This window comes from Lucilia sericata, unplaced genomic scaffold (genome assembly GCF_015586225.1).
Source record: "Lucilia sericata isolate MDLA Ls3-8-SP2 unplaced genomic scaffold, ASM1558622v1 Contig001942F_arrow, whole genome shotgun sequence".
Taxonomy (NCBI): domain Eukaryota; kingdom Metazoa; phylum Arthropoda; class Insecta; order Diptera; family Calliphoridae; genus Lucilia; species Lucilia sericata.
Genome location: NW_023995816.1, coordinates 53,943 through 80,984, shown reverse-complemented (window position 1 = coordinate 80,984; position 27,042 = coordinate 53,943). Strand labels below are relative to the sequence as shown.

The following is a 27,042-nucleotide window of genomic DNA, read 5'->3' as shown; positions in this document are numbered from 1 at the left end:
CTTTGGGTATACCACCCGAACTTAAACACTTAAAACGGGACATACAAGTACCGGTAGTGCACACTGGTTATACAACTATCCGTTAAAGGACTACGTCTAGCTTCTCGATGTGTAACAAATTCTGTGGTGGTATTCATATTTAATTCTAAGGCTAGACAGATTTATTACAGCCAAACTTAAACAACGCCAGATAAAACCACATGTTGATTTTTTATAAATTTTTTTCACAAAATATTTATTTAAAGTTTTTTCGTTCAAAGTTTTTCACTTGTAATTAACTATTTATTCTTTCTATTCTCTTTAACTGACTGTCATCTAGAAATTGTTATCTTTAGCTTTTATACCGAAACAATATTTTTTTAAAAAATCTAAAAAAGAAGCGATCTCTCTCTTACAATGAAGTACTTTGGTATCATAACCCCTCCTCTTTTAATTTATAAATTTTCAGCTATAACTACCAATGGTTTTTTCGTGTATATATGAGAAAAAAAAAATATTCTAAAATTGAGTAATATTTGTAGACATTTCTTTTTCAAAGCTCTAAGACGAGCTGAGATGGTCAATGATGATGTTAGTGATTTTACCATTATTTACTTTGAATCATAATTTATTTTGTCTAAATTTAAGTTTTTCGTAGACATTTTAAATGTGTAATAAATATATTAAAATTCTTTTTAATACTTGTCTCTGCTTTTTCTTATATTTAAAATTTTTTCTTATTTATTGTTCCAAATTGTTAGTAAATGTTTGAATTAAAACCGTTAGAGTTCAAATATTAGTTTTAATATCCACACACACACCAATTCATAAAAAATATAAATAAATATGAAATTATATCAGTTTGTAGATACAACATATTCATTGATATTAATATATATTTTTGTTTTTAGATATTTATGTATGTGTGAAACATGTTGTCAATGTTCTTTTCACTTTTTTTTTTTGGGGGGGGAAATATTTATCTCGAAATTCTTGTTAATTTGTAGCAGCAAAAATTGATAACAAAGAAACAACAACATTTGATATTGTATTCTATTTATAAAATTTATATTAATAATCATAATTTTTCAAAGAAAAAAAAACAAGTACTTTTTTTTAATATATGAACCGATCCTTATATTAGAGAAAAAGTATTAAAGATCGGATATCTCAATAGACTGGACTAGAGTAGAAAGACTAGGCTATAGCCAGAACTATGACTAAATATAGTCGGGTTTATATAGTCTATTTAAGGGAATAAATGACAGTGTTATACACTAGACTATACTCTTGACTTTATACTATCTATAGACTCAAATCGTGACCTTAAATCCAAGTTGGGACTATAACTAATCTTATGTATCCAGACTACTATATATACTCGACCATATTTTGCACTAAACATTAGACTGTAGTCTGTAGGATATACTAAAACTGTTTGTCTGGACTATAAACAAGACTATAAAGGACTTCAGTCTGGACTATAGACTAGTCTGGACTATAGACTAGAAACTATTTTGTATATAAACAAAATATAGTCTAGATTATTGATTAGACCATGATCTGAACTATAGACTAGACTATAGACCAGGCCATAGTATGGCTTATAGACTAGACTATAAGCTGGACTATAGACTAGACTATAGTCTGAACTATAGACTATACTATAGTCTGGACTATTAACTAGACTATAATCTGAACTATAAACGACTAGACTATAATCTGGACTATACACTAGACTATAGTTTGGGCTATAGACTAGACTATAGTCTAGACTATAGACTAGACTATAGTCTGGACTATAGACTAGACTATAGTCTGGACTATAGACTAGACTATAGTCTGGACTATAAACGAGACTATAGTCTGGACTATAAACGAGACTATAGACTAGACTATAGTCTGGATTATAGACTAGACTATAGTCTGGACTATAGACTAGACTATAGTCTGGACTATAGACTAGACTATAGTCTGGACTATAGACTAGACTATAGTCTGGACTATAGACTAGACTATAGTCCGGACTATAGACTAGACTTTCTGGACTATAGACTAGACTAGTCTGGACTATAGACTAGACTATAGTCTGGACTATAGACTAGACTAGACTATAGTCTGGACTATAGACTAGACTAGACTAGACTATAGTCTGGACTGTAAACGAGACTATAGTCTGGACTATAAACGAGACTATAGACTAGACTATAGTCTGGATTATAGACTAGACTATAGTCTGGACTATAGACTAGACTATAGTCTGGACTATAGACTAGACTATAGTCCGGACTATAGACTAGACTTTAGTCTGGACTATAGACTAGACTATAGTCCGGACTATAGACTAGACTTTAGTCTGGACTATAGACTAGACTATAGTCTGGACTATAGACTAGACTATAGTCTGGACTATAGACTAGACTAGACTATAGTCTGGACTATAGACTAGTCTAGACTAGACTATAGTCTGGACTATAGACTAGACTATAGTCTGGACTATAGACTAGACTATAGTCTGGACTATAGACTAGACTATAGTCTGGACTATAGACTAGACTAGACTATAGTCTGGACTATAGACTAGACTAGACTATAGTCTGGACTATAGACGAGACTATAGTCTGGACTATAGACTAGACTAGACTATAGTCTGGACTATAGACTAGACTAGACTATAGTCTGGACTATAAATAATCTGGACAAAAGACTAGATTATAGTCTGGACTGTAGATAAGACTATAGTCTGGACTATAGACTACTATATTCTACAGTATACACTATAGTCTGGACTACAGACTAGACTATAGTCTGGATTATAGACTATAGACTAGTCTAGTACACTATAGTCTGGACTTTAGACAATATAGTCTGGACCATAAACTGGACTATAGTCTAGATTATAGTCTGGTCTATATGCTAGTCTATAATCTGGACTATAGACTATGCTATAGTCTGGACTATAGCCTACACTATAGTCTGCACCATGGACTACACTATAGTCTGGGCTATGGACTACACTATAGTCTGGACTGTAGACTACACTATAGTCTAGACAATAGACTAGACTATAGTCAGGATCATAGACTAGACTATACTCTGGATTATAGTCTGGGCTATAGTTAAACTATAGTCTGTCACTATAGATTAGACTCTAGTCTGGACTATAGACTAGACTCTAGTCTGGACTATGGACTAGACAATAATCTGGACTATAGACTAGATTATAGTCTGAACTATAGACTATACTAGTCTGGACTATAAACTTGACTAAAGTCTGAACTATAGTTTAGACTATAGACTAGAATGTGGTCTGGACTATAGACTGCACTATTGTTGGACTATACTCTGGACTATGGACTAGCCTATAGTCCTGACTAGAACTTAGTTTGTAATATAGACTACACCATAGTCCGGACTACTTACACGACTATATTCTCGATTATAGATTAGAGTATATTCTGGACCCTGAATAAAAAATACTAATTCCACACTTAAACTAAATTCTCTGCTATCATTACACATCCCTTTTAGTTCAAAATTGTAATATTAGCTTAATAAAATTATAATTTATTTAGCTTTCTTCTGGGTTTTTAAATTTCATTATAGCTTTTTTTTTGTTTTTGATTTCCAACGAGTAACTATATAAAATCAATATTACTTATGGTTTGTTAAATTAATTGTAAAATCATATTTGATTTTGAATGTGCATGCATGAGAGTGTTTGAGTTTGTTTGTCTATTTGTGTAGATGCGGTTGAATATTAAATCAAGCATTAAAGCATAAAAACATTTCTCTTTTAATCTGTAGTATTTGAACACGTCGTAAATAGCAGAGTCCCCAAAAAGTTAAAAAAATAAATGTTGAATTGGTAAATATTGAAAGATAGAAGAAAACTAAATAAAAAACTAAATGCTTCAACACTTTTAATGGGAAACCAGAAGGACAGACATATTTATACCATTATGAGAGTGGTGGGTATGTAGGAAAGAATGACTTAAACATATTCTGTCATAGAACCTAATTTTTGACAAACTTTTTGGTAAATATTTATATTTACGATTTACGGTTTAATATTGTGAAAAAGATGACTTATTGCTGGCACAAAAGTCAAAATTATAGTCTAAGTCTCAACAGTGGACTAAACTATAGTATGAACTATACACTAGACCAGAATTATAGAAGAGAATAGTCTGAATTATACAATAGAGCTGAAATTGGACTATAGACTAGAATATAGATTAGACTATAGACTAGATAACAGACTAAACTATAGGCTAGTCTATTGAGTAGGATATAGACTGAGCTATATGCTGGACAATTTATCAACGAGCTTGATATAGTCTGGATTATAAATTAAACTATAGCCTTGATTTTTTCTCAAGATTCTAAGATTTAATAATAATCTTAATTCCAAAATAATTATCACTGACTCTCAGTTTCTTAATACACCCACACTTACCAGCAATCTCTCACTTCAACATTGAACTTCTAAAATTTAAGTTATTGCTTTTTATTTGGTTTCGGTTACTCGGCAGCAGCAACAACAGCAGCAAGAGTAACGGAAAGGGCAACCAGCAACTGAAAGTGCTAAATAGTTTTAATTAACACTTCTAAATAGTTGACATATTTACTTTGATGTCTATTCAATTTGAAAAGGGTGATAATCGTTTAATTTCACATGCTTGATTTAATGTATTCATGGACTACAGTTTGTTTTTTTCTTCTCTCAAATGTTTTTGTTTTCCGTTATTTGTAAATGTATTTTTTTTTCTATTTCAATTCCCTCTTTCTTTTTTTTTCTTTAGTTTGTAATAAGTTTATTTTTACTTTATTAGTCGTCTATGTAACATGTCAATATTTAGAGTCTGTCAGTCGGTAAGTAAGTAAGTAAGTAAGTAGTATGCTGTTAGCTTTGACTGTAACCAAAAGCCATAAAATTGTTATGGTTTTAGGAGAATTCAAAACGCACAAGTTATGTTTAATGCATGATTTAGAAAAAGTTTCAATTTGTACTTAAGAAGTTAAAACTCAAGGAAAACATTTTAATATTTATCATAAACTTTATGCTATTTTAGCACAATCAAAGGGAGTAGCCGTGTTAAACAGTTGTGTTTAGTTTTCCATAGAATTCGTACGTCTGCATAAAGTGGTTAATATTATAATTTTTTACAAATTTATATTTCGGTTGCGGTTAAAGACACGAGTCTATATTGACTTTGGAAATAGAGTCGAAATTTTTCGAAGAAAACAAACTATAGACTAGACTATAGACTAGACTATAAACTAGACTATAGACTAGACTATAGACTAGACTATAGACTAGACTATAGACTAGACTATAGACTAGACTATAGACTAGACTATAGACTAGACTATAGGCTAGACTATAGACTAGACTATAGACTAGACTATAGACTAGACTATAGGCTAGACTATAGACTAGACTATAGACTAGACTATAGACTAGACTATAGACTAGACTATAGACTAGACTATAGACTAGACTATAGACTAGACTATAACTAGACTATAGACGACTATAACCTAGACTATAGACTAGACTATAGACTAGACTATAGACTAGACTATAGACTAGACTAGACTAGACTATAGACTAGACTATAGACTACTATAGACTAGACTATAGACTAGACTATAGACTAGACTATAGACTAGACTATAGACTAGACTATAGACTAGACTATAGACTAGACTATAACTAGACTATAGACTGGACTATGACTAGACTATGACTAGACTATAGACTAGACTATAGACTAGACTATAGACTAGACTATAGACTAGACTATAGACTAGACTATAGACTAGACTATAGACTAGACTATAGACTAGACTATAGACTAGACTATAGACTAGACTATAGACTAGACTATAGACTAGACTATAGACTAGCTATAGACTGGACTATAGACTGGACTATAGACTAGACTATAGACTGACTATAGACTAGACTATAGACTACTATAGACTAGACTATAGACTAGACTATAGACTAGACTATAGACTAGACTATAGACTAGACTATAGACTAGACTATAGACTAGACTATAGACTAGACTATAGACTAGACTATAGACTAGACTATATACTAGACTATAGACTAGACTATAGACTAGACTATAGCCTAGACTATAGACTAGACTATAGACTAGACTATAGACTAGACTATAGACTAGACTATAGACTAGACTATAGACTAGACTATAGACTAGACTATAGACTAGACTATAGACTAGACTATAGACTAGACTATAGACTAGACTATAGACTAGACTATAGACTAGACTATAGACTAGACTATAGACTAGACTATAGACTAGACTATAGACTAGACTATAGACTAGACTATAGACTAGACTATAGACTAGACTATAGACTAGACTATAGACTAGACTATAGACTATACTATAGACTAGACTATAGACTAGACTATAGACTAACTATAGAAAAGACTATAGACTAGACTATAGACTAGACTATAGACTAGACTATAGACTAGACTATAGACTAGACTATAGACTAGACTATAGACTAGACTATAGACTAGACTATAGACTAGACTATAGACTAGACTATAGACTAGACTATAGACTAGACTATAGACTAGACTATAGACTAGACTATAGACTAGACTAGACTAGACTAGACTATAGACTAGACTATAGACTAGACTATAGACTAGACTATAGACTAGACTATAGACTAGACTATAGACTAGACTATAGACTAGACTATAGACTAGACTATAGACTAGACTATAGACTAGACTAGACTATAGACTAGACTAGACTATAGACTAGACTATAGACTAGACTATAGCCTAGACTATAGACTAGACTATAGACTAGACTATAGACTAGACTATAGACTAGACTCTGGACTAGACAATAGACTAGACTATAGACTAGACTATAGACTAGACTAGACTATAGACTAGACTATAGACTAGACTATAGACTAGACTATAGACTAGACTATAGACTAGACTATAGACTAGACTATAGACTAGACTATAGACTAGACTATAGACTAGACTATAGACTAACTAGACTAGACTAGACTAGACTATACTAACTATAGACTAGACTATAGACTAGACTATAGACTAGACTATAGACTAGACTATAGACTAGACTAGAGACTAGACTATAGACTAGACTATAGACTAGACTATAGACTAGACTATAGACTAGACTATAGACTAGCTATAGACTAGACTATAGACTAGACTATAGACTAGACTATAGACTAGACTATAGACTAGACTATAGACTAGACTGACTAGACTATAGACTAGACTCTAGACTATAGACTAGACTATAGACTAGACTATAGACTAGACTATAGAAACTATAGACTAGACTATAGACTAGACTATAGACTAGACTATAGACTAGACTATAGACTAGACTATAGACTAGACTATAGACTAGACTATAGACTAGACTATAAGACTAAGACTAGACTATAGACTAGACTATAGACTCTATAGACTAGACTATAGACTAGACTATAGACTAGACTATAGACTAGACTATAGACTAGACTATAGACTAGACTATAGACTAGACTATAGACTAGACTATAGACTACTATAGACTAGACTATAGACTAGACTATAGACTAGACTATAGACTAGACTATAGACTAGACTATAGACTAGACTATAGACTAGACTATAGACTAGACTATAGACTAGACTATAGACTAGACTATAGACTAGACTATAGACTAGACTATAGACTAGACTATAGACTAGACTATAGACTAGACTATAGACTAGACTATAGACTAGACTATAGACTAGACTATAGACTAGACTATAGACTAGACTATAGACTAACTATAGACGACTATAGACTAGACTATAGACTAGACTATAGACTAGACTATAGACTAGACTATAGACTAGACTATGACTAGACTATAGACTAGACTATAGACTAGACTATAGACTAGACTATAGACTAGACTATAGACTAGACTATATGTATATTTATATACTATACCTATAGTCTATACTTTAAAATAAATCATCTCTTAGTGTCGCACAGTGGTATAGGAAAAAAAAAGAGGGAAATAATTCGGTAACTTCTAAACGGTTAATCCGATTTTAATGAAATTTGGTATGCACAAAGAGGAGGTGTTGTCGAGTTTAGGTTTTGAATTTGGACCTTATAGGCCAACCAGGGGCCCGGCGGGGGGTCCTCAAATTAGGACACCTCGGCTATGTTAAATTTTTAAAACGATCCTATTTCTTCATTTGAGTTCCGATTTAAAAAAATTTCGTATATAGAATCTCCTCATCGAGCACTATAAAAAATGTCGTCGTAGCAGTAAATTATCTCTTATAGTTTAGGAGATATTCGCATTTGAATATTAAAATTTTAAAATTTTTACCGTCCTTACTTTAGTTTTTTTGATAATAGCAGGTCCAAATATTTCCGATTTTCGCCATTTTTTTTTATTTGCTTAACAACAAGTTTATATACCAAGCAGTGAAAGAATTATGTAAAAATCATGACTGAGTCCAAAGTTATAGGCATTTAAATTTAAAAAATTAAAAAAAGGCGATTTTTTGTCATTTTTTTGGGAAAAAAGTATCTTTTTCTTTTTAAGTTATCTAAAAAGTTTCTAAGAAGATGTATATAGAATTTATACTTTTTGGAAAGCTGACTTTACATAAAATACGATAAATGAAACAAAACCTAAAAATTTTTGATACCGAGGGGACCAGGTCCATCCAAAAAAACCCTATTTTTTATGGAAAATTAAATTTTGAGCAAAAATTCTCAAATCGCATAGTCGATATCAAATTATAGTGACCTGTTTTATATGACCCAATAAGTTCTTAATCATTTTGTAACGGGTTTCGATAACCCCGCCCCTGGTATGGATATAATAGGCAAAAAACCAAAAAATCCCATTTTTGGGATTTTTTAAAACTTTTTTGGGAATTCCGGGATTTCTAATAAGAAAATTCGAAATTTTTATTTAATTTTGGATTTTGAGTAAAAAAATCTACCTAACTGTAAAATTTCATCAAAAAATATTCATAAATAAAATTTTTATTGCAATTTGAAAAATTTGTATCTTCGCAAAAACTGAATAAAAAACATTTTTTAATTTTTTTAAAAAAGTATTCCGCGAATTTTTTAATTTTCAAAAATTATATACAGTTTTGAAAAATAGACAAAATTACCTTTCCATTGATATATAACATGCCTACCTAATGTTTTTTAAGTGACAAATTAATTAGGGAAAACTCAACATCTTTTAGAAAATTTGCCTAGCACTATTATTTTCATCCATAAGTAACAAATTTAAGTTACATTATGGATGAAAATAATAGTGCTAGGCAAATTTTCTAAAAGATGTTGAGTTTTCCCTAATTAATTTGTCACTTAAAAAACATTAGGTAGGCATGTTATATATCAATGGAAAGGTAATTTTGTCTATTTTTCAAAACTGTATATAATTTTTGAAAATTAAAAAATTCGCGGAATACTTTTTTTAAAAAAAATTAAAAAATGTTTTTTATTCAGTTTTTGCGAAGATACAAATTTTTCAAATTGCAATAAAAATTTTATTTATGAATATTTTTTGATGAAATTTTACAGTTAGGTAGATTTTTTTACTTAAAATCCAAAATTAAATCAAAATTTCGAATTTTCTTATTAGAAATCCCGGAATTCCCAAAAAAGTTTTAAAAAATCCCAAAAATGGGATTTTTTGTTTTTTGCCTATTATATCCATACCAGGGGCGGGGTTATCGAAACCCGTTACAAAATGATTAAGAACTTATTGGGTCATATAAAACAGGTCACTATAATTTGATATCGACTATGCGATTTGAGAATTTTTGCTCAAAATTTAATTTTCCATAAAAAATAGGGTTTTTTTGGATGGACCTGGTCCCCTCGGTATCAAAAATTTTTAGGTTTTGTTTCATTATCGTATTTTATGTAAAGTCAGCTTTCCAAAAAGTATAAATTCTATATACATCTTCTTAGAAACTTTTTAGATAACTTAAAAAGAAAAAGATACTTTTTTCCCAAAAAAATGACAAAAAATCGCCTTTTTTTAATTTTTTAAATTTAAATGCCTATAACTTTGGACTCAGTCATGATTTTTACATAATTCTTTCACTGCTTGGTATATAAACTTGTTGTTAAGCAAATAAAAAAAAATGGCGAAAATCGGAAATATTTGGACCTGCTATTATCAAAAAAACTAAAGTAAGGACGGTAAAATTTTAAAATTTTAATATTCAAATGCGAATATCTCCTAAACTATAAGAGATAATTTACTGCTACGACGACATTTTTTATAGTGCTCGATGAGGAGATTCTATATACGAAATTTTTTTTAAATCGGAACTCAAATGAAGAAATAGGATCGTTTTAAAAATTTAACATAGCGAGGTGTCCTAATTTGAGGACCCCCCGCCGGGCCCCTGGTTGGCCTATAAGGTCCAAATTCAAAACCTAAACTCGACAACACCTCCTCTTTGTGCATACCAAATTTCATTAAAATCGGATTAACCGTTTAGAAGTTACCGAATTATTTCCCTCTTTTTTTTTTCCTATACCACTGTGCGACACTAAGAGATGATTTATTTTAAAGTATAGACTATAGGTATAGTATATAAATACATATAGTCTAGTCTATAGTCTAGTCTATAGTCTAGTCTATAGTCTAGTCTATAGTCTAGTCTATAGTCTAGTCTATAGTCTAGTCTATAGTCTAGTCTATAGTCTAGTCTATAGTCTAGTCTAGTCTAGTCTATAGTCTAGTCTATAGTCTAGTCTATAGTCTAGTCTATAGTCTAGTCTATAGTCTAGTCTATAGTCTAGTCTATAGTCTAGTCTATAGTCTAGTCTATAGTCTAGTCTATAGTCTAGTCTATAGTCTAGTCTATAGTCTAGTCTATAGTCTAGTCTAGTAGTCTATAGTCTAGTCTATAGTCTAGTCTATAGTCTAGTCTATAGTCTAGTCTATAGTCTAGTCTATAGTCTAGTCTATAGTCTAGTCTATAGTCTAGTCTATAGTCTAGTCTATAGTCTAGTCTATAGTCTAGTCTATAGTCTAGTCTATAGTCTAGTCTATAGTCTAGTCTATAGTCTAGTCTATAGTCTAGTCTATAGTCTAGTCTATAGTCTAGTCTATAGTCTAGTCTATAGTCTAGTCTATAGTCTAGTCTATAGTCTAGTCTATAGTCTAGTCTATAGTCTAGTCTATAGTCTAGTCTATAGTCTAGTCTATATTAGTCTATAGTCTAGTCTATAGTCTAGTCTATAGTCTAGTCTATAGTCTAGTCTATAGTCTAGTCTATAGTCTAGTCTATAGTCTAGTCTATAGTCTAGTCTATAGTCTAGTCTATAGTCTAGTCTATAGTCTAGTCTATAGTCTAGTCTATAGTCTAGTCTATAGTCTAGTCTATAGTCTAGTCTATAGTCTAGTCTATAGTCTAGTCTATAGTCTAGTCTATAGTCTAGTCTATAGTCTAGTCTATAGTCTAGTCTATAGTCTAGTCTATAGTCTAGTCTATAGTCTAGTCTATAGTCTAGTCTATAGTCTAGTCTATCTAGTCTATAGTCTAGTCTATAGTCTAGTCTATAGTCTAGTCTATAGTCTAGTCTATAGTCTAGTCTATAGTCTAGTCTATAGTCTAGTCTATAGTCTAGTCTATAGTCTAGTCTATAGTCTAGTCTATAGTCTAGTCTATAGTCTAGTCTAGTCTATAGTCTAGTCTATAGTCTAGTCTATTGTCTAGTCCAGAGTCTAGTCTATAGTCTAGTCTATAGTCTAGTCTATAGTCTAGTCTATAGTCTAGGCTATAGTCTAGTCTATAGTCTAGTCTATAGTCTAGTCTAGTCTATAGTCTAGTCTAGTCTATAGTCTAGTCTATAGTCTAGTCTATAGTCTAGTCTATAGTCTAGTCTATAGTCTAGTCTATAGTCTAGTCTATAGTCTAGTCTATAGTCTAGTCTATAGTCTAGTCTATAGTCTAGTCTAGTCTAGTCTAGTCTATAGTCTAGTCTATAGTCTAGTCTATAGTCTAGTCTATAGTCTAGTCTATAGTCTAGTCTATAGTCTAGTCTATAGTCTAGTCTATAGTCTAGTCTATAGTCTAGTCTATAGTCTAGTCATAGTCTAGTCTATAGTCTAGTCTATAGTCTAGTCTATAGTCTAGTCTATAGTCTTTTCTATAGTCTAGTCTATAGTCTAGTCTATAGTCTAGTCTATAGTATAGTCTATAGTCTAGTCTATAGTCTAGTCTATAGTCTAGTCTATAGTCTAGTCTATAGTCTAGTCTAGTCTAGTCTATAGTCTAGTCTATAGTCTAGTCTATAGTCTAGTCTATAGTCTAGTCTATAGTCTAGTCATAGTCTAGTCTATAGTCTAGTCTATAGTCTAGTCTATAGTCTAGTCTATAGTCTAGTCTATAGTCTAGTCTATAGTCTAGTCTATAGTCTAGTCTATAGTCTAGTCTATAGTCTAGTCTATAGTCTAGTCTATAGTCTAGGCTATAGTCTAGTCTATAGTCTAGTCTATAGTCTAGTATAGTCTAGTCTATAGTCTAGTCTATAGTCTAGTCTATAGTCTAGTCTATAGTCTAGTCTATAGTCTAGTCTATAGTCTAGTCTATAGTCTAGTCTATAGTCTAGTCTATAGTCTAGTCTATAGTCTAGTCTATAGTCTAGTCTATAGTCCAGTCTATAGTCTAGTCTATAGTCCAGTCTATAGTCCAGTCTATAGTCTAGTCTATAGTCTAGTCTATAGTCTAGTCTATAGTCTAGTCTATAGTCTAGTCTATAGTCTAGTCTATGTCTAGTCTATAGTCTAGTCTATAGTCTAGTCTATAGTCTAGTCTATAGTCTAGTCTATAGTCTAGTCTATAGTCTAGTCTATAGTCTAGTCTATAGTCTAGTCTATAGTCCAGTCTATAGTCTAGTCTATAGTCTAGTCTATAGTCTAGTCTATAGTCTAGTCTATATCTAGTCTATAGTCTAGTCTATAGTCTAGTCTATAGTCTAGTCTATAGTCTAGTCTATAGTCTAGTCTATAGTCTAGTCTATAGTCTAGTCTATAGTCTAGTCTATAGTCTAGTCTATAGCTAGTCTATAGTCTAGGTTATAGTCTAGTCTATAGTCTAGTCTATAGTCTAGTCTATAGTCTAGTCTAGTCTAGTCTATAGTCTAGTCTATAGTCTAGTCTATAGTCTAGTCTATAGTCTAGTCTATAGTCTAGCCTATAGTCTAGTCTATAGTCTAGTCTATAGTCTAGTCTATAGTCTAGCCTATAGTCTAGTCTATAGTCTAGTCTATAGTCTAGTCTATAGTCTAGTCTATAGTCTAGTCTATAGTCTAGTCTATAGTCTAGTCTATAGTCTAGTTTATAGTCTAGTCTATAGTCTAGTCTATAGTTTGTTTTCTTCGAAAAATTTCGACTCTATTTCCAAAGTCAATATAGACTCGTGTCTTTAACCGCAACCGAAATATAAATTTGTAAAAAATTATAATATTAACCACTTTATGCAGACGTACGAATTCTATGGAAAACTAAACACAACTGTTTAACACCGGCTACTCCCTTTGATTGTGCTAAAATAGCATAAAGTTTATGATAAATATTAAATGTTTTCCTTGAGTTTTAACTTCTTAAGTACAAATTGAAACTTTTTCTAAATCATGCATTAAACATAACTTGTGCGTTTTGAATTCTCCTAAAACCATAACAATTTTATGGCTCTTTTGGTTACAGTCAAAGCTAACAGCATACTACTTACTTACTTACTTACTTACTTACCGACTGACAGACTCTAAATATTGACATGTTTACATAGACGACTAATAAAGTAAAAATAAACTTATTACAAACTAAAGAAAAAAAAAGAAAGAGGGAATTGAAATAGAAAAAAAAAATACATTTACAAATAACGGAAAACAATAAACATTTGAGAGAAGAAAAAAACAAACTGTAGTCCATGAATACATTAAATCAAGCATGTGAATTAAACGATTATCACCCTTTTCAATTGAATAGACATCAAAGTAAATATGTCAACTATTTAGAAGTGTTAATTAAAACTATTTAGCACTTTCAGTGCTGGTTGCCCTTTCCGTTACTCTTGCTGCTGTTGTTGCTGCTGCCGAGTAACCGAAACCAAATAAAAAGCAATAACTTAAATTTTAGAAGTTCAACTGTTGAAGTGAGAGATTGCTGGTAAGTGTGGGTGTATTAAGAAACTGAGAGTCAGTGATAATTATTTTGGAATTAAGATTATTATTAAATCTTAGAATCTTGAGAAAAAATCAAGGCTATAGTTTAATTTATAATCCAGACTATTATCAAGCTCGTTGATAATATTGTCCAGCATATAGCTCAGTCTATATCCTACTCAATAGACTAGCCTATAGTTTAGTCTGTTATCTAGTCTATAGTCTAATCTATATTCTAGTCTATAGTCCAATTTCAGCTCTATTGTATAATTCAGACTATATTCTCTTCTATAATTCTGGTCTAGTGTATAGTTCATACTATAGTTTAGTCCACTGTTGAGACTTAGACTATAATTTTGACTTTTGTGCCAGCAATAAGTCATCTTTTTCACAATATTAAACCGTAAATCGTAAATATAAATATTTACCAAAAAGTTTGTCAAAAATTAGGTTTCTATGACAGAATATGTTTAAGTCATTCTTTCCTACATACCCACCACTCTCATAATGGTATAAATATGTCTGTCCTTCTGGTTTCCCATTAAAAGTGTGAAGCATTTAGTTTTTTATTTAGTTTTCTTCTATCTTTCAATATTTACCAATTCAACATTTATATTTTTTAACTTTTTTGGGGACTCTGCATATTTACGACGTGTTCAAATACTACAGATTAAAAGAGAAATGTTTTTATGCTTTAATGCTTGATTTAATATTCAACCGCATCTACACAAATAGACAAACAAACTCAAACACTCTCATGCATGCACATTCAAATCAAATATGATTCTTACAATTAATTTAACAAACCATAAGTAAATATTGATTTTATATAGTTACTCGTTGGAAATCAAAAACAAAAAAAAAGCTATAATGAAATTTAAATAAACCCAGAAGAAAGCTAAATAAATTATAATTTTATTAAGCTAATATTACAATTTTGAACTAAAAGGGATGTGTAATGATAGCAGAGAATTTAGTTTAAGTGTGGAATTAGTATTTTTTTTATTCAGGGTCCAGAATATACTCTAATCTATAATCGAGAATATAGTCGTGTAAGTAGTCCGGACTATGGTGTAGTCTATATTACAAACTAAGTTCTAGTCAGGACTATAGGCTAGTCCATAGTCCAGAGTATAGTCCAAACAATAGTGCAGTCTATAGTCCAGACCACATTCTAGTCTATAGTCTAAACTATAGTTCAGACTTTAGTCAAGTTTATAGTCCAGACTATAGTATAGTCTATAGTTCAGACTATAATCTAGTCTATAGTCCAGATTATTGTCTAGTCCATAGTCCAGACTAGAGTCTAGTCTATAGTCCAGACTAGAGTCTAATCTATAGTGCAGACTATAGTTTAACCTATAGCCCAGACTATAATCCAGAGTATAGTCTAGTCTATGATCCTGACTATAGTCTAGTCTATTGTCTAGACTATAGTGTAGTCTACAGTCCAGACTATAGTGTAGTCCATAGCCCAGACTATAGTGTAGTCCATGGTGCAGACTATAGTGTAGGCTATAGTCCAGACTATAGCATAGTCTATAGTCCAGATTATAGACTAGCATATAGACCAGACTATAATCTAGACTATAGTCCAGTTTATGGTCCAGACTATATTATTGTCTAAAGTCCAGACTATAGTGTACTAGACTAGTCTATAGTCTATAATCCAGACTATAGTCTAGTCTGTAGTCCAGACTATAGTGTATACTGTAGAATATAGTCTAGTCTATAGTCCAGACTATAGTCTTATCTACAGTCCAGACTATAATCTAGTCTTTTGTCCAGATTATTTATAGTCCAGACTATAGTCTAGTCTAGTCTATAGTCCAGACTATAGTCTAGTCTAGTCTATAGTCCAGACTATAGTCTCGTCTATAGTCCAGACTATAGTCTAGTCTAGTCTATAGTCCAGACTATAGTCTAGTCTAGTCTATAGTCCAGACTATAGTCTAGTCTATAGTCCAGACTATAGTCTAGTCTATAGTCCAGACTATAGTCTAGTCTATAGTCCAGACTATAGTCTAGTCTAGACTAGTCTATAGTCCAGACTATAGTCTAGTCTAGTCTATAGTCCAGACTATAGTCTAGTCTATAGTCCAGACTATAGTCTAGTCTATAGTCCAGACTAAAGTCTAGTCTATAGTCCGGACTATAGTCTAGTCTATAGTCCAGACTAAAGTCTAGTCTATAGTCCGGACTATAGTCTAGTCTATAGTCCAGACTATAGTCTAGTCTATAGTCCAGACTATAGTCTAGTCTATAATCCAGACTATAGTCTAGTCTATAGTCTCGTTTATAGTCCAGACTATAGTCTCGTTTACAGTCCAGACTATAGTCTAGTCTAGTCTAGTCTATAGTCCAGACTATAGTCTAGTCTAGTCTATAGTCCAGACTATAGTCTAGGTCTATAGTCCAGACTATAGTCTAGTCTATAGTCCCAGACTAAAGTCTAGTCTATAGTCCGGACTATAGTCTAGTCTATAGTCCAGACTATAGTCTAGTCTATAGTCCAGACTATAGTCTAGTCTATAGTCCAGACTATAGTCTAGTCTATAGTCCAGACTATAGTCTAGTCTATAATCCAGACTATAGTCTAGTCTATAGTCTCGTTTATAGTCCAGACTATAGTCTCGTTTATAGTCCAGACTATAGTCTAGTCTATAGTCCAGACTATAGTCTAGTCTATAGTCCAGACTATAGTCTAGTCTATAGTCTAGACTATAGTCTAGTCTATAGCCCAAACTATAGTCTAGTGTATAGTCCAGATTATAGTCTAGTCGTTTATAGTTCAGATTATAGTCTAGTTAATAGTCCAGACTATAGTATAGTCTATAGTTCAGACTATAGTCTAGTCTATAGTCCAGCTTATAGTCTAGTCTATAAGCCATACTATGGCCTGGTCTATAGTCTAGTCTATAGTTCAGATCATGGTCTAATCAATAATCTAGACTATATTTTGTTTTATATTACAAAATAGTTTCTAGTCTATAGTCCAGACTAGTCTATAGTCCAGACTGAAGTCCTTTATATAGTCTTGTTTATAGTCCAGACAACAGTTTAGTATATCCTACAGACTACAGTCTAATGTTTAGTGCAAAATATGGTCGAGTCTATATAGTAGTCTGGATACATAAGATTAGTTTATAGTCCCAACTTGGATTTAAGGTCACGATTTGAGTCTATAGATAGTATAAAGTCAAGAGTATAGTCTAGTGTATAACACTGTCATTTATTCCCTTAAATAGACTATATAAACCCGACTATTATTTAGTCAATAGTTCTGGCTATAGCCTAGTCTTTCTACTCTAGTCCAGTCTATTGAGATATCCGATCTTTAATACTTTTTCTCTAATATAAGGATCGGTTCATATATTAAAAAAAAGTACTTGTTTTTGTTTTCTTTGAAAAATTATGATTATTAATATAAATTTTATAAATAGAATACAATATCAAATTGTTGTTGTTTCTTTGTTATCAATTTTTGCTGCTACAAATTAACAAGAATTTCGAGATAAATATTTCCCCCCCCAAAAAAAAAAAGTGAAAAGAACATTGACAACATGTTTCACACATACATAAATATCTAAAAACAAAAATTATATATTAATATCAATGAATATGTTTGTATCTACAAACTGATATAATTTCATATTTATTTATATTTTTTATGAATTGGTGTGTGTGTGGATATTAAACTAATATTTGAACTCTAACGGTTTTTAATTTCAAACATTTACTAACAATTTGGAACAATAAATAAGAAAAAATTGTTTAAATATAAGAAAAAGCAGAGACAAGTATTAAAAAGAATTTTAATATATTTATTTACACATTTAAAATGTCTACGAAAAACTTAAATTTAGACAAAATAAAATTATGATTCAAAGTAAATAATGGTAAAATCACTAACATCATCATTGACCAATCTCAGCTCGTCTTAGAGCTTTGAAAAAGAAATGTCTACAAATATTTACTCAATTTTAGAATATTTTTTTTTTCTCATATATACACGAAAAAACCATTTGGTAGTTATAGCTGAAAATTTATAAATTAAAAAGAGGAGTGGGTTATGATACCAAAGTACTTCATTTGTAAGAGAGAGATCGCTTCTTTTTTAGATTTTTTAAAAAATATTGTTTTCGGTATAAAAGCTAAAGATAACAATTTCTAGATGACAGTCAGTTAAAGAGAATAGAAAGAATAAATAGTTAATTACAAGTGAAAACTTTGAACGAAAAAACTTTAAATAAATAATTTTGTGAAAAAAATTTATAAAAAATCAAACATGTGGTTTTATCTGGCGTTGTTAAGTTTGGCTGTAATAAATTCTTGTCTAGCCTTAGAATTAAATATGAATACCACCACAGAATTTGTTACACATCGAGAAGCTAGACGTAGTCCTTTAACGGATAGTTGTATAACCAGTGATGACACTACCGGTACTTGTATGTCCCGTTTTAAGTGTTTAAGTTCGGGTGGTATACCCAAAGGTTATTGCAGTTCATTTGGTGTTTGTTGTGAAAGTAAGTTTTGAAACCTTTTTATTGAAATACTCTCCCAACATATAACTTTTCAATTTTCTCTCTACCCAGCCAATCTACAATGCAATATGGCCTCGAGATTAAAACGCACCATTATTAAAAATCCTGCTGTTTTAAATTCAAATCCTTGTATCTATACCATACAACCCTATAGTCCCGATGTCTGTCAACTTTTAATAGAATTCCAAAGATTTGAAATGCAACCGCCAAACTATGATGCTGCCAATAATGTTTTAGAATGTGGTGATAACTTATCCATAGGTGATTTTACTTTGTGTGGCGATAATAATGGTCAACATTTGTATATACCCTTTAATGTGGCCAATGGTGTACCGGAAATTACCCTAACCTTTAATCTGCCCAATCGTTGGTCAGCTTCAATATGGCGTTTGGTTGTTACGCAATTGGAATGCCCTGCTCAACCTAAAAAACGTTCACAATCTTTCATGCCTTTCGTTAGTGGTAATAATTTACAAAATCTTCGCACTATTTTTACTTCACACAGTAATGCCGATTTGGAATTATTGGCACCGCACGGTTGTCATCAGTACTATACCCAATTGTCGGATAGTATTAAGAGTTTCAATTATAAGGCTGATGGTTCAACGTATTATTTGCCCGGTATAAATTATGTGATTTGTATTAAACCAACTGGAGGAGCTAACATGATAGAGTAAGTAGTATTAATTATTGAGCTATATGATGTTCCAAAATAGGTTATAGTCTTGCAGGTAGTGGAAACTAATATCTTATATATGGTCCAGGCTATAGTCTAGACTAATGTCCAATCTTTTTTCCCAACTGTAATCTACTTTATAGTCGAGACTATAGTATAGACAAGAGTGGAGTTTATAGTCTAGTCCATAGTCCAGATTATAGACTAGTCTATAGTCCAGACTATAGTTTAGACCATAGTCCAGACTACAGTCTAGTCTATAGTCCAGACTATTGTCTAGTCTATAATACAGACTATAGTCTAGTCTATAGTATATTCTATAGTCTAGTCTATAATACAGACTATAGTCTAGTCTATAGTATATTCTATAGTCTAGTCTATAGTATATTCTATAGTCCAGACTATAGTCTAGTCTGTAGTACAGACTATAGCCTAGTCTACAGTCCAAACTATAGTCTAGTCTATAGTCCGAACTATAGTCTAGTCTATAGTCCAAACTATAGTCTAGTCTATAGTCCAAACTATATTCTAGTCTATAGTCCAAACTATATTCTAGTCTATAGTCAATAGTTCAAACTATAGTCTAGTCTATAGTCCAGACTATAGTCTAGTCTATAGTCTAGACTATAGTCTAGTCTATAGTCCAGACTATAGTCTAGTCTATAGTCCAGACTATAGTCTAGTCTAGTCCAGACTATAGTCTAGTCTATAGTCCAGACTATAGTCTAGTCTATAGTCCAGACTATAGTCTAGTCTATAGTCCAGACTATAGTCTAGTCTATAGTCCAGACTATAGTCTAGTCTATAGTCCAGACTATAGTCTAGTCTATAGTCCAGACTATAGTCTAGTCTATAGTCCAGACTAGTAGTCTATAGTCCTAGTCTATAGTCCAGACTATAGTCTAGTCTATAGTCCAGACTATAGTCTAGTCTATAGTCCAGACTATAGTCTAGTCTATAGTCCAGACTATAGTCTAGTCTATACTCCAGACTCTAGTCTAGTCTATACTCCAGACTCTAGTCTAGTCTAGTCTATAGTCCAGACTATAGACTAGTACTTTAGTGCTTTTGTAGTTCAGACTACAGTCTAGTCTATAGTCTGGACTATAAACTATTCTAAGCAAATGTGCAGACTGTAGTCTTAATTATAGTCCGGATTAATGTGTAGTCTATAGTCCAGACTATAATTAGTCTCTAAAATTAGTATAATCTAGTCAATAGTCTAGACTACTGTTTACTCTATAGTCGAGACTATGGTATACTCTTTAGTCAAGACTATAGTCTACTCTATAGTCGAGACTATGGTATACTCTTTAGTCAAGACTAGTCTACTCTATAGTCCAGACTATAGTCTACTCTATAGTCCAGACTATAGTCTACTCTATAGTCCAGACTATAGTCTACTCTATAGTCCAGACTATAGTCTACTCTATAGTCCAGACTATAGTCTACTCTATAGTCCAGACTATAGTCCACTCTATAGTACAGACAATAGTGTACTCTTTAGCCCAGAATATAGTCTGCTCTATAGCACAAACTATAGTCTGCTCTATAGTCCTGACTATAACGCGGCTCTATAGTCCTGACTATAGTCGGCTCTATAGTCCACACTATAGTCTACTCTATAGTCCAGACTATAGTCTACTCTATAGTCCAGACAATAGTCTACTTTATAGTCCAGACTATAGTCAACTTTATAGTTCAGACTATAAACTATTATAGTCAAATGTGCAGACTGTAATTATAATTATAGTACAGATTAATGTCTAGTCTACAGTCCAGACTATAATCTAGTCTATAGTCTAGACTATAGCCTCTTTATAGTCCAGCCAAAAATCTAGTCTATAGTTCAGACTATGATCTGGTCTATAGTCTAATCTATATTCCAGCTGTATGCTAGTCTTTAGTCCAGACTGTAATCTAGTCTATAGTACAGACTATAGTATAGTCTGTTCTATAATTCTTGACTGTTGCCTAGTCTATAGACCAGTATATAGTCCACACTATAGTCTACGCTATAGTACAGATTATAGTTTGATCTATAGTTCAGTTTCTGAATAATTCTTTATACTTTCCACCATTTTTTTTTTTTTTAACATAAACCTTACATTTTATGATCTCTCTCATTTCAGATACCAGGCACAAAAATTCTCCATGTCTAATGCCATTACAGGCAGTCCAGGTTATGATGGTGACTGTCGTGGCACGATACAAACACCACATAGACGGGAAGATTATCTAATGATACCACAATCATATGTGGCCAATAGTTTGAGTATTTTACCAACATATTATTGTGGCACTTCGTTACAGACGAATCCTTCCATAGTGGCTTCGGCGCCATTTATGATATACTTTAACAGTGATGATTTCACCGATACAACTGAAACTGGTTTCCATATACGTTACACTGTTAGGACAATGTATTAAAAAGCATTTTAAATAAAAAAAACTAAGTTTATATACATACATATTTTTTTTATAAATTAAGCTAATATATTTGGAATTTGGTTGTCAAGGGGTAGAAATCTTGAAATTTATTTACTTATAATTTTAAATCTCAGTTAGTTAAGCTAAAATCTTTCTGATAGTTTTTGCTGTTTATGTTTTAAGTAATTTATATATTTTATTTTAAATTTAAAAATATTATTTAAGTAATCATCATTTATTACTTTTTTTAATAAACATACAGTTTAATCGATTCTAATGTATTTCCTTTTATATTTTATAACGTCTTTTATTTTCTTTGGTTTTTATAGAAAATATTAATAATTTTCATGTTGTCTAAGGTCATTTTGAAAATACTTCTAGTTGGTCCATTTGCGACACCATATTGTGGTGTTTATTTAAATTTCTTTTTAGTTTTTTTTTTTTTTTTTTTTTTTTGGAATATCATTTGGTCGTTGGTCGGCCAAAAAAGGAAAAGAAGACACAAATGCAAAAATAAACCCCCCAAAAAAATTATCCTAAAAAATATAGAAATTTACAGTGATTAACAAAAATGAGATATCATTTTTAGAGAAAGACAATATTACGAAAATTGTGATTATTAAATCAGGGGTTTTCAAATAATCAAATCATTTCGTGTATTTTTAAATAATATAATGATCGCTTGCAAATGCTTCACATCCTTTCAAATTGTGCGTTTTAATAATGTTAATTTTCTACTAATATTTATACGTTATGTAAAATTGTTCCATATAAAATGCTTTTAAGATAAAACCTCTTAACACACCCACTGTAAACTAGTAGTCTGTATACAAGACTTTCTTCTTTTTCTACCGACTTTATAGTCGTTGATAGGATTGTATGAAGTAGAAGTGTAATATTTGTACACTTGTATTCCTGTAGCACCTCTGTTACAACTACTTCCAATACTACTGATATTTCCCATATGTATGTATGTATGTATGTTCATTCATTCCTTTACTATTGTAATGGGGTGGGTATTATGAGTTTGGGCTGATGTTTGTAACAAACAAAAATATTGGGCAGATATATCCCCAGTAAAAACTTTCATTACCATGTAAGTGGTTAAAATGCTAAAATTTACTTACACAATAGCATTTTAAGTCATTATTTTAACACGGTGATTTCATTGGAGGCAAGTACTTACCACAAACGATTACAAGTAATTAGAAAAAGTAGTCATTGTAAATCGCATGAAAAAACGTATACAGCTTCTATATCTTTACTGCCAAGATGTCTAATGAATAAGAAAGTATTTATATAATACATTATTAGTAAGACCTTATTAGACTACTTCTATGTAATACAGGCGATATATAGTAGTTATTGAAAAGTATGTTGTTAGGTAAGTAATTACAATTGAAAGCCATTACCCAGTTTTTGCTGGGTCGGTATACCTCGCGATGCTTCAGCTTATTTCTAGGAGAGTTCTAGTTCAGTTCTAGTTCAGTTCTAGTTCAGTTCTAGTTCAGTTCTAGTTCAGTTCTAGTTCAGTTCTAGTTCAGTTCTAGTTCAGTTCTAGTTCAGTTCTAGTTCAGTTCTAGTTCAGTTCTAGTTCAGTTCTAGTTCAGTTCTAGTTCAGTTCTAGTTCAGTTCTAATTCAGTTCTAGTTCAGTTCTAGTTCAGTTCTAGTTCAGTTCTAGTTCAGTTCTAGTTCAGTTCTAGTTCAGTTCTAGTTCAGTTCTAGTTCAGTTCTAGTTCAGTTCTAGTTCAGTTCTAGTTCAGTTCTAGTTCAGTTCTAGTTCAGTTCTAGTTCAGTTCTAGTTCAGTTCTAGTTCAGTTCTAGTTCAGTTCTAGTTCAGTTCTAGTTCTGTCCTAGTTCTGTTCTAGTTCAGTTCTAGTTCAGTCTAGTTCAGTTCTAGTTCAGTTCAGTTCTAGTTCAGTTCTAGTTCAGTTCTAGTTCAGTTCTAGTTCAGTTCTAGTTCAGTTCTAGTTCAGTTCTAGTTCTGTTCTAGTTCTGTTCTAGTTCTGTTCTAGTTCTGTTCTAGTTCTGTTCTAGTTCTGTTCTAGTTCTGTTCTAGTTCTGTTCTAGTTCTGTTCTAGTTCTGTTCTAGTTCTGTTCTAGTTCTGTTCTAGTTCTGTTCTAGTTCTGTTCTAGTTCTGTTCTAGTTCTGTTCTAGTTCTGTTCTAGTTCTGTTCTAGTTCTGTTCTAGTTCTGTTCTAGTTCTGTTCTAGTTCTGTTCTAGTTCTGTTCTAGTTCTGTTCTAGTTCTGTTCTAGTTCTGTTCTAGTTCTGTTCTAGTTCTGTTCTAGTTCTGTTCTAGTTCTGTTCTAGTTCTGTTCTAGTTCTGTTCTAGTTCTGTTCTAGTTCTGTTCTTGTTCTGTTCTAGTTCTGTTCTAGTTCTGTTCTAGTTCTGTTCTAGTTCTGTTCTAGTTCTGTTCCAGTTCTGTTCTAGTTCTGTTCTAGTTCTATTCTAGTTCTGTTCTAGTTCTGTTCTAGTTCTGTTCTAGTTCAGTTCTAGTTCAGTTCTAGTTCAGTTCTAGTTCAGTTCTAGTTCTGTTCTAGTTCTGTTCTAGTTCTAAGTTCACCATATCAATGATGTAAGGTGTTATAAGAACGACCATGACTTAATAGATTTGTTTTCCGTTTTTGTTAAAGATACAAAATAAAAAACGTATACAAAAATAGCAACCAAATGATTGTTCTTTTTGTGTTGTAACTATTGTCATTGATGTTGTTAGTTTTGCTGTTTCTGCTGCTGATGATGTTGTTGTTGTTGTTAAACAGTGACCAAAAATGCATTTACGCTATTTTGCTAGCAGCTGTGCTCAAACAAACACTTGCACTGACACATATACAAATGAATATATTCCTGCAGTTCGGGAAGTTAGTTTTGGATACTGATTTCAGAGACTGATTTTAGAGACTTGAACTGAATTTCTCTTGGATGGTATATAAATGTTCTACTGATATAGTTCAGCTGAATTAAATGATCACTTTTAAGGATGGAGCTTAGAAATAAAGTTATATTATTTCTTCACTAGATTACTTTTGAACACTGAAGTGACAAATGACTTACTCAGAAGTGTTAAATGTACTCTCTTCCTGATGCCTAGGGAACCAAAAATAATACAAACTTGAGCACAGACCCTTTGAAAAGGATCCACTGAATCTTTATAAAACTACTGGTACATTTCAACATATACAGATGCACCAAGTCTGATTCAGAGTCCGGTATCGCTGTGAATGTGGATTATTTGTTGATAGAGGAATGTAAATGTGTTTATAAAAATAAGTTTAAACGTAAAGTACAATGACCTTACAAAAGGCCCCGGTTAGAAATCAAGGCCCTTTAAACGCATTTTAAATCAGATTCATTAAACAACTACAATGTCTAGAAATGAAACCTTTTTTAAAAACTAATCAAACTCTTTCTGTGGAAATGTGTTAGAAAAAATACCTCTAATCTAACCCTCTAAATATGCATTCTGAATGTACAATTGTGTATGTAATCGTTTACCGTGTAAGTCCTTTTGCTATGTATTTGTATTTTTCCTTTTTCATTTTTCAATTTTTTTCTTTGCTGCAAGTGTTAATTTATGGTCACATTTAGTTCTCGTACCAAGTACTTTATTTTCATATATGCAACATTGATTGTGTTTGTTATTTTTTTCTTTTTTCAAAATACTTAAATTTTAGTTTCTCTAAAACTTTATATTTTTTCTGATATTTCAACCTGCATGGCACAACAAAAATGGAGCAACAATTTGTTTTAGTAATTTAGAGAAGTTTTTTTTTTTTTGAACAATTTTTAACCCTTTTAGTTTTTACTTATTTTTTCATATAACTTTTGACTTATGCTTTTAACACCTAAGTACTGTACTCAATATTTATTATATTTATAAAAATTTAAATTTAAAAATTTATCAATTCTATTTATTATTGTGGTCGATGTCAAGTACATATCAGTTTATTTGCACATTAATTTAGTGAAATTGAAATCGAATGGAAAAAATGGAGGACTCATACTTGTAACTATCCTTTGTAGTCTAATAAAATGCTAATTGACATATAAAAAATATAAAAATTTATTTTAGAAATAAATTTTTGGAGAATATAATTTTAAGTTTTTTTTTTAAATACAGCTATAGAAGTCGTCTATAGTCTAGTCTATAGTCTCGTCTATAGTCTAGTCTATAGTCTAGTCTATAGTCTAGTCTATAGTCTAGTCTATAGTCTAGTCTATAGTCTAGTCTATAGTCTAGTCTATAGTCTAGTCTATAGTCTAGTCTATAGTCTAGTCTAGTCTATAGTCTAGTCTATAGTCTAGTCTATAGTCTAGTCTATAGTCTAGTCTATAGTCTAGTCTATAGTCTAGTCTATAGTCTAGTCTATAGTCTAGTCTATAGTCTAGTCTAGTCTAGTCTATTAGTCTATAGTCTAGTCTATAGTCTAGTCTATAGTCTAGTCTATAGTCTAGTCTATAGTCTAGTCTATAGTCTAGTCTATAGTCTAGTCTATAGTCTAGTCTATAGTCTAGTCTATAGTCTAGTCTATAGTCTAGTCTATAGTCTAGTCTATAGTCTAGTCTATAGTCTAGTCTATAGTCTAGTCTATAGTCTAGTCTATAGTCTAGTCTATAGTCTAGTCTATAGTCTAGTCTATAGTCTAGTCTATAGTCTAGTCTATAGTCTAGTCTATAGTCTAGTCTATAGTCTAGTCTATAGTCTAGTCTATAGTCTAGTCTATAGTCTAGTCTATAGTCTAGTCTATAGTCTAGTCTATAGTCTAGTCTATAGTCTAGTCTATAGTCTAGTCTTAGTCTATAGTCTAGTCTATAGTCTAGTCTATAGTCTAGTCTAGTCTAGTCTATAGTCTAGTCTATAGTCTAGTTTCTATAGTCTAGTCTATAGTTAGTCTATAGTCTAGTCTATAGTCTAGTCTATAGTCTAGTCTATAGTCTAGTCTATAGTCTAGTCTATAGTCTAGTCTATAGTCTAGTCTATAGTCTAGTCTATAGACTAGTCTATAAATGCTTTTTTTTTAAAGTTCCTGAAACAGTCAGAAATAATCAATTGCTTAGTTGTCGATTTGTAATCGAAATGAAATGGGATTGTTCGACACAATGAAAAAGAACTGCAGGAAAGTTTCCATTTAATGATATCGTGAGCGTGTATGAGAAAGAAAT

The 27,042-nt window shown here is 31.7% G+C and overlaps 1 protein-coding gene across 1 annotated transcript; it reads left to right on the top strand.

Annotated features, from left to right (window-relative positions):
• Nucleotides 1-18,407: 18,407 nt before the first annotated feature.
• On the top strand, nucleotides 18,408-21,918 carry LOC119613054. The gene is made up of 3 exons (XM_037968994.1): nucleotides 18,408-18,751; nucleotides 18,821-19,442; nucleotides 21,578-21,918. Exons 1-3 carry the CDS (start codon nucleotides 18,514-18,516, stop codon nucleotides 21,873-21,875), a joined length of 1,158 nt encoding a protein of 385 aa, XP_037824922.1. The 5' UTR covers nucleotides 18,408-18,513; the 3' UTR covers nucleotides 21,876-21,918.
• Nucleotides 21,919-27,042: the final 5,124 nt, after the last annotated feature.